The sequence below is a fragment of the Wasmannia auropunctata genome, unplaced genomic scaffold (genome assembly GCF_000956235.1).
Source record: "Wasmannia auropunctata unplaced genomic scaffold, wasmannia.A_1.0 LD335996.1, whole genome shotgun sequence".
NCBI lineage: Eukaryota > Metazoa > Arthropoda > Insecta > Hymenoptera > Formicidae > Wasmannia > Wasmannia auropunctata.
In genome coordinates this window covers 3,178,180-3,190,858 of record NW_012026894.1, presented here as the reverse complement: position 1 = coordinate 3,190,858, position 12,679 = coordinate 3,178,180, and the positions used below count along the sequence as shown (strand labels likewise).

At 37.6% G+C, this 12,679-nt stretch overlaps 2 protein-coding genes across 3 annotated transcripts; one reads left to right on the top strand and one right to left on the bottom strand.

Annotated features, from left to right (window-relative positions):
- Positions 1 to 838: 838 nt before the first annotated feature.
- LOC105453726 (syntaxin-5) lies at positions 839 to 3,231 on the top strand. Its single transcript, XM_011695909.1, has 5 exons — positions 839 to 1,347; positions 1,689 to 1,945; positions 2,163 to 2,357; positions 2,432 to 2,553; positions 2,671 to 3,231. Exons 1-5 carry the CDS (start codon positions 978 to 980, stop codon positions 2,828 to 2,830), a joined length of 1,104 nt encoding a protein of 367 aa, XP_011694211.1. The 5' UTR covers positions 839 to 977; the 3' UTR covers positions 2,831 to 3,231.
- A 401-nt stretch (positions 3,232 to 3,632) lies between these two features.
- LOC105453725 (transport and Golgi organization protein 1) lies at positions 3,633 to 11,110 on the bottom strand. Of its 2 annotated transcripts, none has more exons than XM_011695907.1 (16): positions 10,748 to 11,110; positions 10,508 to 10,641; positions 8,444 to 10,337; positions 8,177 to 8,325; positions 7,956 to 8,090; positions 7,621 to 7,737; positions 7,435 to 7,512; positions 7,123 to 7,344; positions 6,661 to 6,828; positions 6,317 to 6,539; positions 6,087 to 6,225; positions 5,918 to 6,007; positions 5,665 to 5,761; positions 5,457 to 5,580; positions 4,505 to 5,038; positions 3,633 to 3,964 (listed from the first exon to the last, which is right to left on the bottom strand). In XM_011695907.1, the coding sequence occupies exons 1-16, from the start codon at positions 10,869 to 10,871 to the stop codon at positions 3,909 to 3,911; spliced, it is 4,284 nt and encodes a 1,427-aa protein (XP_011694209.1). In that variant the 5' UTR covers positions 10,872 to 11,110; the 3' UTR covers positions 3,633 to 3,908. The 2 variants fall into 2 exon arrangements, with proteins under 2 accessions (XP_011694209.1, XP_011694210.1); XM_011695908.1 differs by lacking the exon at positions 4,505 to 5,038 and adding an exon at positions 4,278 to 4,349 and having other exon boundaries at positions 10,748 to 11,102.
- Between the last annotated feature and the right edge of the window lie 1,569 nt (positions 11,111 to 12,679).

Genomic DNA, 12,679 nt, shown 5'->3' with positions numbered 1-12,679 from the left:
GAGAGAGAGAGAGAAAAGAGGGAGTCCGCGAGTTTTTCGGTTTGGAAAAAGAAATCGGAGACGGCAGACTACTGGATCCGGGGCTACTACTGTTCAGCGGCTTTCGAGCTTGCGAACTGACTGAAATCTAGGATCGGCCCGCTCCGGGCGTCATCATATCGGGACGCTATTTTCGGCGTCCCGACGACTCCAGAAACGCGCCGCGCGCGTCCCCCCCGGCTCCCCCTTCGCCACCCTCCCCCTGGCGTCCTTCCACACCCTCCTCCCTGCAGCCGCTCTCCGACCGCTCTCTCGTCTCTCCGCCACCCTTCTGCTCCTTCGTCTCACTTTTGGCGTAGCCTCTCCTTCTCCTGTATCTCGATGCAGTGTGCCGGGTGCAACTTTTCTACGTTACGCCCGCGTCTACTCTTTCTCTCCCTGTATCTCTTTTTTCCCCTCACTCCTCCTTTTTCCTCGAGTTTCCTTCGAGCTTCTTCGAGCTTTTTCATCCCGCACTTCCGTCGCTCCTTTCGTACGAGATTTTTCAGTTTACGATACCAGTGGCCGATCTTCTCGATGACATCCCCGCCTCTTCCTCCCACTTTCTCTTCTTCTCCTCGCCGTTCTTCTTTTACGAGTATTTATGGAGCGACCTGTACCTCCGATTTGCGCGAAGAAACGAAACGGGGTCGACGTAGTCTGACGCGAATTCCGGAGGAACGGTTTTGCCTCGCGCGGCTCCTGGGATTTTTCGGTACCGGGTGAAGTACGGGGGACTTCCGACGCGCGGGTGTACGCTTCGTTAAATTCATCTCCCTCCGGCTTTATTCTCCGTGTTAAATCGTTGATGTCGCGTCGCCGTCGCCGTCGCCGTCGCCGCCACCGCTGCAATCTGTTGACGTTGACATTGGCGGAGTACTGTAGCGGACTCCGGTGGTGGTCGAGGCCCTCTCCCGGGACACACGCGCGCACGTGGTGAAAGCTGAGAGGATGCTGCGATGTCAGCACGCAGACGTCATGTCGTAGGGCCCGTGGCGAATCGCGACCTCGCGAGCTCGGGCGGCTCGCGGCACTATTACGATGGAGACGAAGCGAGCGGCAGATTGTTGAGCGAGGGGACTGTCGACTTGGAGGCGAGCGGGCAACAGCCGACGACGACGACGACAATGACGTCCCGCGACCGGACCAACGAGTTCGCCAACGCGATCCGCTCCATGCAGAGCAGGACCGTGGCGCGGACCGCAGCGAACCTGCAAAATCCGCGCCGTGCACGCCAGATACAGAGCTACTCCAACTTCATGATGATAGCCAAGAACATTGGCAGGAACATCGCCAGCACGTACGCCAAGCTGGAGAAGCTTGCCCTATGTAAGAGCTGAGCGAGCGTAGCCAAGCTCGGCTACAATATGTTGCGTTCAAATAAGAGATATCGCAAACAATAGAATTGAACAATCATTTGTTGCGGAGATTATTGTTGTTTCTTGGGCCTTATTCGTAAATTTGTGTGAAACTTAATATATAACTTCAAATTGTTAGAAACATCGTTAGGATTATCATTGGCCGTCTCAACTTTTATTGTTTAGAATTTTATGACATATGTACTTAACGAAATGAAAGTAAGAAACGAAACAAACATTAAAATGATAGGGAAGCTACTCTGAAAACATTAAAAGTGTTCTACGATAACTAATATAAACTGCCTGTTACAGTGGCCAAGAAAAAATCCATATTTAACGACAGACAAATGGAGATCGAGGAGCTTACAAATATTATAAAAACGGATCTAAAAAGCTTGAATGTTCAAATCGGAAAACTGCAAGAGCTCGGAAAGTCGCAGAGAGAGAGCTTCGGCTCCTCCCAGAGTCATCACATTGCCTCGCACTCTTCCTCGATTGTGATGGCATTGCAATCAAAGCTAGCTAATATGTCCAATCATTTCAAAAGTGTCTTGGAAGTTCGTTCTGAGGTACGTAACCTAAAATAAACAACATTCTTTCTGATATCAAATCATTCAAATCAATTCATTATCATCATAGAATATTTTAGTACAGCACTAATTAATTTTTGCATTTTGATATTACTATTATTAAACAACAAATTTCGTTAATATTAACAAAGGAAATACGCGATTAAAAATATTATGGAAAATTAGAAAATAATAATGTGTAAATTGTTTGATGTAGAATATGAGAGAGGAACAAAGCAGGAGGCAGCAGTTCACTCAAGGATCTGTGTCCACTATGCTCCCTCCGAGTGTTGTTTCTGGAAAACAAGGTTCTCTGTTGCTGCAGGAAGAGATTTCTAGTAGTAGTTCAGTTGCGATAGATCTTGAACCTGCGATGAATCAGCAGCTGCAACAAATTATACAAGATGATACCGTAAGTAATAGCGGCGAGAGTGTGAAGTAATTTAACATAATAGAGAGTACATCTATAGTATCTGCTTCTTGAAGGATGCGTACGTGCAATCGAGAGCCGAAACTATGCAGAATATAGAATCTACTATAGTTGAGTTAGGCGGCATTTTCCAACAATTGGCGCATATGGTTAAGGAACAAGAAGAAATGGTTGAAAGGTAAGAAGTGATGTAATGAATCTAAAAGAAACGGATATATCTTTAAAAAATACTTTAATTTGTTGAAATATAACGCATGTATAAATTTCTAACTCTCAAATGTAATTGACGTTACAGGATAGACAGCAATATAGAAGATACCGAGCTAAATGTGGAAGCTGCACACACCGAAATACTGAAGTACTTTCAGTCTGTGACAAACAATAGGTGGCTAATGATAAAGATATTTGCGGTCCTGATATTTTTCTTTATATTTTTCGTAGTGTTCTTAGCATAACACTATCGATACTGTATTTATAATATCATTACACTTTATCATCCATATCCACTGTTTGTGATATAAGAAACAGAGAGAAAATGGTTTTTTTACAAAGCTACGACATTCATACAGGCTAAAATGAAAGGTATTTTGCGTGCATTCCTCGCCCTTTCCCCCTGAATTGTGAATATTGTAAGTACATTTAAATACTATTGTAAGTATTTAAATATTACGTTACTCGTGTATATCTCGCATTTCGCTGAATACAAGAAAATGTAAAAAGGAAATATTTCTATAGATAATAAATGCATAATTTTCATTTTTTGGGGGCGAAAAATTTTACAATTAAACAAATTGTGTTTTATAAGGAATATGAACATCGAAAATAAAAAATGGTTTATATATACTTATATCATAAATCGACTACATATTCTTAACATTTCATTTTAGTTATTTTGATAAAAAGATAAAAGAATAAAAAAATATCTAATTTCTCTTATTTTACGTAGAATTATATAATTAAATTTATAATAATCTCTGACACACAGCCTATCATAATAAATTACAATTTATTTCAATTTTCAAAACCATATATAACAATTATATCTTTTTATCTTCTACATTGATTATAAGAACTTTATTACAATATTTCCTCTACTACGAACATTTGATATCTAAAGTATGTTACCAGAAATGTATAATTTAATTACATGTTTCCAGTATTTTTTTCCATTTTCACAATAAAATCAAAACGTATAAAAATATTTTTATCAATTTTTATAAATAATTTATTTTCTAAAATTGTAAAATAAAAAACTAATTTGTCTGATAACTGATGAGTGATGATAAAAAGATTGCTCTTTTTAAGAAAAGCAATAGGGAACAGTAGTCTACTATGTAGTAATCACAGATATAATAACAACATTTACAGATGACACTGTTTAATGAATCCCCATGTATAATACGTTATCTTCTATTAATATTTGATGTAAAATTTTCATCATCACATATTTATTTATAATTGTTACACAATGAGAACTCTCACTGATATAGTGATGATTTGGCCTTTGTACAAGTGAATAACAAGATACAAAACTTAGACTTTCCCGTGATGCGCCTTATCCAGTGATTCTCCCGAAGAATGTAAGGAACCTAAAAAAGTTAATGTGTAATTAAGTAAAATATCCTTTTCAATATATTTCCTAATTACTGTGATACACGCAAGTAAAAAGATAAATCTACGATTTAGACTGTAGAATGGTATGAAAATTAATTTTACTACATTATGATATAAAAACTTATAAAAAATAGACAAATTTAGCTAGCCTATATTTGAAATTTCACAAAAAACATTTTAATTACAATAATAATAAGAACGATATAAAAATACTGAAAATATATCAAAAATATTAAATGGACATTGTCACTAGCATAAATAAAAATCGTCGATTATAAATTCTTTAACCTGACATCTATTTGAGATTATTTCCTTCCATAGTACTCCAAAACTGTCTCACTTTAGAGAAACGTTTGCGTCCTTGCATGCACAAAAATATAAAAAGGCAGATAATAATAACAAAAACACACGAAACTTCCCAAAAAGTTGAAAAACATCGTGCGGACCAACGCTACGTGGCATGCCGGCGAAGTGCGTGTGTCGTCGCTCTCGTGTGTCACATCGTTTTCACAAACCTTTATGATTGCGCGCACGTTGCTCTCGTTGAGGTGGATGAAAACCAGAATTGCGCGGGTGCGGCAGTGATTCTTCACCCCATGGATGCGTCGTGCCGATGGGTGGGGGCAATATCGAGCCAGGTGGAGGAAGGGGCGGGATGTGATCACTACCGTACGGATGCGGTGGCGGCGATCTGTGGCGATCGTACGGTGGAAGTAAATGCGGCGGAGACATAGGCGGCGGCGGGGAACCGGCGTTCTCGTACCTGCCCCCGGAAACCGGGGGACGATGTAACGCCGGCGGCGGCAACATCGGCGGGGGTGACGACAGTCTGCCGCCGAGTGGCGGAGGACGTTGACTGATATCGTACGGAGGTAGACCGGAAGCGGCGGCGGGCGGCAAGGGCGGTAGATACGGGAAACAGTGCAGATAGGAGGGTGGCGGGGGTGGTGGGACTCCCGAGGAACCGCTAAACATTACGGGAGAGCTGGACGACTCTGCTCCTATGAACAGTGGCGGGGAAGTCGTCGTTTCCCCGTTCGCTTCCAGGCCTGTGTTTGGAAATCAGTTTGAGAAAACAGACAAATCCAGAGGGCTTTTATAAATTCCGCCGTCCGATACTTTGCGATCCGCCGTCTGTAGTACGTGCGTTGCCAACGGTGCTTATTATCTCAGATAATATTGCTATAGCACAAATTTTTTAATAATGACCCGCTAAGAAAACTAAACTAAACTGGTTTTACTCTACGGATCGCAATGTTACTGCGCGTTACAGTTTCTAAGATCTTTATGACAAATCATTATTCGTCTACGAAAAATGGATATACATATATTTCTATGTGGACAAAAGTTAATGTAACAACGATCGACGATAAAATCTGATACAAGCTAAAAATTGTACTTTACTCGTTATCGTAATTCTTTGCTAAATACGGGTATTAATTAATGCCTTGTAATAGGAATACTTACGGTGTAGCTTTGCTTCGGGATCGGTATCATTTAAGTTTTTCTCTACGAGTGTAAGACGATTACGTAATTGGCTAGCCTCGGCCTTCGATTCTTCCAAACGGCGCTCGTTTTGGCGGGCAGCGACCTTGCAAAACAAAACGAAATTTTATATGAATATTTCCCAGTGTAGCATATATATATATACTCTTTTCATATAGGCAATACGTACCCATTGCTCATGTGCCTTCATTTCCAGAGCAGATATTTGATTTTTGTATTCCCTTTCCTGATCCACAATTTCCCGTTTTAACATCTCTACTTGTTGTCTGAAATTCAATTTCCTGTAATGAGCTAATTGCAGCGCATATAAACTCATTAAATAAATTCCTGTAATAATGACGATGCGAAAGTATCCAATTTCAACTCTAACGACGTAATTTTCACAAATTAAATTCTACATAAATATCAAATAATATGCTTACTTATAATTTTGAATTTCATTTTGCATCGTGTGTAACCTTTCGACCGTCGATACAACTTCTCCTTGTTTTTGTAACCAAATGGTCTCTTCCCTAAAAACGATTAAAGTACATTAATAATTTATTAACTGTAGTGCTTAAATATAAAATTATAAGAGTAATCATCACTTACTTCTGGCGTTCGGTTTCCTTATCTTGGAAAAACTTTGATAAAACCTCAAGTCGTGTCTCCGCATCTTTCCTTTCTTTTTCAGCCATTTTACACTGATCGCTTAGCGCAATTATCTCTTCCTTAACAAGTTTCATATGTTCTACGACACAAGAGTTATTGCCATTAATAAGATTAAGTTAAAAATATTGATCATATTAGAGGAAAAAAATTAAATATCTTTAAGAAAGTACCTTCTAATAACTGATGAGCGCCGTTAACATCGTTTAATCGCATCTTTAATTCGTCTCTCTCCTCACGCAGTTGCACTACTTCAATTTTAATGCTAGATACGTCGTATAACTTCTCCAAATCCAAGTTGTTTGATTTGATTTGACTGATAACGTCTAACAGTTCTTTCACTTCGATCTCTTTGCCTCTCAATTCTTTATACAGTGAAGACTTTTCAGTAGACAACTAAGGAAAAAGTATATCTTAATAACTGAATCACATGTCATAGCAAGCATATCTACATATCAATTAAACGTTCCAATTTTTATATATTAATTTTGACTAGCGTATATAATTATGGACTTACTTCGTCTACTTGCTCTTCAAAACTGTGTACTTTATCTGTTAGCGTTTGTTCTATATTATTTTTAAGACTTTTTTGAGTCGTCAATTCATCCTGTGTTTGCAAGTATTTTACTTCGAAATCCTCGCATTTCTTCTTAGCAGAGGCAAGATTTGCTGATAAAGCCTCAATCTGCAATATATAAATTTGTCATGTATATTAATTAACATATAAATCAGCCATTAAAAATTAATAAAAAGACAATAAATAAATAAGTAGAAAGTAGAACAAAACAAATGACGTCCAAACATGCTATAAATAAATATAATATAAATATCATCTTTAAAAATGTTTATTATATTCGTACAGCTATACAAATATTAATCTCAAGTTCACAACTACATCACAATGAGAAAAAAAATTAATCCTTTTCTAAACAAATAAAATAGAACCGATCTTAATGTGTCGTAAATAAATAACTCTTACCTCTTGAGCCTTAAGGTTTAACGCATTGGTTAAGGATTCGTTCGCGGTTTGTTGCGCGTCTAATCGTGCCTGTAGATCTTCCACCGATTGGGCTAGCGGATTAACTTCATTGTTTGACAAAACTTCCCTTAGCATACGCTCGAGTTCTAATCCAGCTTCAGTTGCGTTCTCTAAATCTTTCTCCAACATAGACACTTGCTCTTCCAACTCTATCTTCGTGCACTACGGACAGAGGAACGCAAATTTCGAAATGCGATTTTCAATTCGTACAAAACGTAATAAAAGCAAACGAAAAATAATTGTGCATTGTACCTGTGACACTTCTAAATCAGCTTTTAGCGATATAACCATTTCGTTAGAACCAAATGATTCATCTTCTATGCCTTGCAACTAAAATATAAATGTTTTAGTACACGTTAATACGTTTCGAACGTTAATAATCGAAAAAAGAAAACGTGCCGAAGTAGCGATGAGTCAACTTGCTCATGCACTGCTCACCTTATCTTTAATAGATTTTAGATTCTCAGTGAGTGTTTCGCATTCTTTCGTTGAGACTAACAACTCTTTCTCGAGTTTATTAATCCTTGCAATAAGTTGTCCATCTCTTCTTACATTCTGGACAAAAATGTGTATACGATTAAGTTTTATTGAATGACGTTGTACTCAAATGCATTGCGTGATTAATCACATGACATCTCAAAACAGGAATAAATCATAATTAATAAGGTCGCTTTATAAATACGATTTCAACAGATTTAGAATAAACTTAAATTACGCTTCTGATTTAAGTTCTTCTGTTTCGAGCACTTTAAATATAAACGAGATATATTTACCTCAATGTAATAATAGCCGAGAGTGAACACTAGTGTTGTCAAGGCTGTTACACACAGGTACATCAATGTTTTCCAATAATTATGATCCAACTTGACATCAAATAAATTATCTTCTCCATTTACAAAGTCTTCATTCTATTGCACAGAAAAAAATTATGCGCAACAGACATATGCAAATTAGTATGCAGGAATTCTCATTTATTTTGTTGAAACTCAGTTACCTCGGTCGCGCAGTCAGTTGTAGATACAAATTTCTTCAAGCCATTATCTCCGTCCTCATTTTTAGACGAAACCTTATCTTCACTGTTTATGTGATCACCATATTCAGGTAAGATTCCCTCCTCTACAGAATCGACGGTTTGACCTTCGACTGAACATACAAAGCATTTAAGTTTAGATACAACCAATATCAAAATACATTAAAATTAAATATACGTTCTATGTAATGCTAAAACCCTTCTATACTATTAATTAACCAGTAAACTTACCATCTTTGCGTTTCAAATTTTCAATGCTCGGCAAATCTCGTTTCCTGAGAATTTCGTGGAGAGTCATTGCTTGCTCTGAGATTACACTCTCTTGACTAGAATCCACAGATTGCTCCTGCCCGACCACGCTAGATTTCGCACCGTTCGATAATTCGTTAGATTCTGTAGGAACATTGTCAGAGCTAGTACCATTGACTAAATTATCATTTCTATTTACATAACTATGTACAATTGATTCATTATTAAATTCAATATCTGCAGCGCTACGATTTAATGCCTCTTCTTCTGTAATCGCTAGAGTCTCGTCAACAGAATGACTCTCGGGGAATGATTCTGTCGCGATATTTTCTGCCGTGTCAGACGGTGAGCTAACAGTTTCTGAAATTTCAGCAGTTACTTTGTCAGCCTGATCAACGATTTCTTTGTAATCAGCATCTTTCTTCGTATTTTCTAGCTGTGCTTCATTACTTTCGGGTGATTTCTGCTCGCTATCGTCGCTATTTTGAGTAGTGATTTTAGTTTCTTGCAAATTAGACAAGATTGTTGATTCTTCTTCGCCAGAAGTAACTGCACCATCAGTCCTATTTTCGATAATTATCTCCGGTTCACTCGTTTCCTGTACTTGAACAAATGGTTTTTCTGTATCTTCAACGTGGCTGTCAACGTCGGCTTTTGCAGAAGCAGAACTATCGTCCGCTAAAATTGGAGGTGCTGTTGGCAATTCTTTGGCAGGCTTATCAGCATTTTCATGTACAAAATTATTGATTGAAGGCACGTCACTAGATGCAGTATTTTCCAAAATAATCGCGGAAGCTTCATTTATCTTTTCATCTGAAATTTCTGCACTTTCAATACTCTCATACATAACTTCCTGCTGCATTTCTACTTTTTCTTTATCTACAAAACCTTGGTCTATACTCGATTCCGACTTTATTCGAGCTGAAAGAATTTCTTCGGTTGCAGCATCCTTAGCTTCAACATTTTCGGAAACTTGCTCCTCTAATTGCAGACTGCCCTCGACAGCAGCTTCGGGAACGGCTACATCATCGCTACTTTGAGTAATGGTGCTCTCCGGGTCCGCGGCTACTGAGCTAGATAAAATTTGAAACGTTTTCGTAATTGAGGCAAATATACTGTCGCTTTGGACTTGTTCCGTAACTTTCTCCTCGTTATCCTCTACATTCTCCTCAACGTTGCTATCTGATTTTTCCTTATGTTCTACATCTTTTAACGATTCCTCATTGGATTCACTACTCCCGTCAAGCGCCAAAGTGTCATCTTTGCTGACTGTGTCTAAGGAACCGCTTATTGCTTCTAAATTCTCTAGCAAACTGGGGCTAGCTTGTTTCTGAGTATCCACCGACAATTCAATTCCTCCAAGTTTACTGGCGTCGTTCGTGCCCGGTTGTGACTCTTTGTTGCTGACAAATGTATCCCTGTCGGATGATAATCCCTTGTGGGCTGTATCGGAATCAGAAATCACTGAAGCTGGCTCATTCGGCAATGCGGTAGCGTGAGCGACTTCAGCCACAAAGCTGGGCTGCACGGACGGGCCACTCTCAAAATAAACCGTGGTTCCGTCTATCACTTCGTACGAAGGTGTCGCGCTATCCGCATTGATCGCATGAATCTCTTCCGTGGTACTTTCATCTAAGGATTTTAACGACGGTGTCTGATTATCATCCAGGGATAATTCATCCTTCAACAAAGCATGCAATTCCTCTCCTGTGTCAACAAAGCCGCTCTCCTTCTCCGTCGGCTCGAGCTTCTCAGGCTGAACTCTGTTAGCCTCACCATTAAACTCATCAACAGGCACTTCGTGCGACAAAACACGTTTTAGAACTTTATATTCCTTTAGGAATGTCTTGGGTGCAAATCCACGCTTGCCGTTTATCTGAAACAGATGTCGATATGTCAAGAAGAACATGTCTTTTGTGGAATGAAGGGATATCAATCTTGGACATCAGCAGGGGGTTCAAATTTTTTAAAAATATGAATAAAAATATGTATTACGTCAACAATAAAGTCAATGATATTTCAGATGAAGATATTAATAAAATATACCTCGACACCCCATAAATCTGTCCGCTTTCCAGCGCCTTTACTGAAAACTTTGACGTCTACATTGGCACGAAACGACATCACCTCAGGATCGTTCGTTGCGTAAGCGAGTATGGTCCTGGCCAGCGAGATGGGCTCTAAAATAACAGTGAAAGTAACGCAACGATCACGATCACGATGCGGCTAAGTGGAACGAGAAAAGTAGTGTTATGGGTTTCGGATCTAAAGTATGGCTTCAATTACCCGAACAATTTGGGTCGTAACATAATTGCTTGTCGGACAGGGCGGCCAGGCATACCGGTATTGCGCAGAGAATTGTCGCGATACGCAGAAAAGAAACATTCGTAGACGGATTTATTTTCGTCATATTTTCACCGTTGCAAAGTTCCACATCACTACCGACGTCTACTATACCACACAATGACACACTGCAGTGCCTCCCCCAGCAGCACTCAGACGCACAACGTGACCACGAATTACGCGCTCTGTAGAGAGTAAATTCATTCGTGGTTTTCTTTTAACGCCATATTGCCGTTGATCTCAATTAAACATTTGATTTGTTCGTGTTGCTTGAAATTCAAAATTGTTGTTAAAATGAAATAAATACATATTTGGGCGTTGGAAAGAAAAAAAGAAAGCGAAAATTTTGAGTACGAAAAGTGCAGTATAAACACATCTATTGTTAGCGAATAATTCAGTTTAATTATATTAAGAGTAAAATATAATACTTTATAATTTAATAGCATCTTAGTCGATAAAATATTAATGTTCACATTTTAGCAGATTGAACATAGCGCTTTCCCTTTATAGCGTAATAATTCTCATAATTCTTGGAATCGCGTTTCTTGAAATTCTTAGAAAATTCTTGGAATTTCAGCTATTACATTTAAGATTTGTACTTAATATTTCACCAAGTTGAGAAATGATGTTACAACTTACCTCACAATTTCTAACTTGTTGGAGGAAAAGTTTGCTGGAGGGATAAATAATTAAAAAGATTCGATGATATATAGAAGGAATTTAATAATATTATCTTAAAGTTTTCTTTTAACATATTTTGTTCTACATGACTAGATTATAAAAGCAATTAAAAATTTACGGATTTAACAATATTATTAAATATTATGCATCACAAAAAATGTTATATAGATATATTGAAATTTCACAGTGTAAGTGCGCATTCTTTTGTATCCCTTACAAAAAGAGCTTCAATTCGTCTCTTGTTCTTACACATATAAAAAATACTTAAGCCTCTCTGTATACGAAATATAAAATAATTTCTATAGTAAAGATGTAACACATTTTTTTTCTAATAATTCATAACGCGTTTGTCAAACGTTAAATATGTAACATACGTTTCTGGAAAAGAGAAAGTCGATGGCAAATTTAAACATTTCTCCTTATACAAATTCCTTCAATTCATTATTATCTCATTTTCTCCATGCCTCTAATATATATGTATGTATAAAGTATACTTGTTTTGATATTCTTATTTTTCGAGATTCTTCATATTGATATTGGAAATCAGCATTGTGAGAAATTGCAACAACTCGTAAAATATATTTCTGTAAATAACAAAGCAGAACACTATCTAGGAATCATTACAAAGTAAGAAGATGACTAATCTTTATATAAAACACGCGTAGCCGTAAACATTGGAAAAATATACAAAGAGAACTGTATAATTCCTTTTTTTTTCTGTTTCAATCGATTACTTAATACGCGGCATTACGGATTAATTGTATAAATATTTAATCACTTAGTATATTATAATGCTAGATTACGCGCTGACGCGCGAAGCGGAATTTAGCTGTACATATAACTTTATTGTTCTTAAATATCCTGCGTAAAATTTAAAATGATAACGACTTACGAAGCAGGTATATCGTGGAACTTATTATGCAAGTTGTTACAGAAACTAATTCTAATTAATCTAACTTGATCCTCTCACAATGTCACCCTACGTGTCGTGTGAATTCAATTCCAATATTTCCAGCTTTTCGCAACGTTAATTCTGGAGTGTATACAAATGCACAGCATGACGCTACGTCTAAGTATCTTTTCTATCATGAAAAATAATATCGTATGACTTCGAAAAAATTTAGGAAACGTAATATATGTATATATATTATATTATATATAATATATATTATATACGTATATATACATACATAT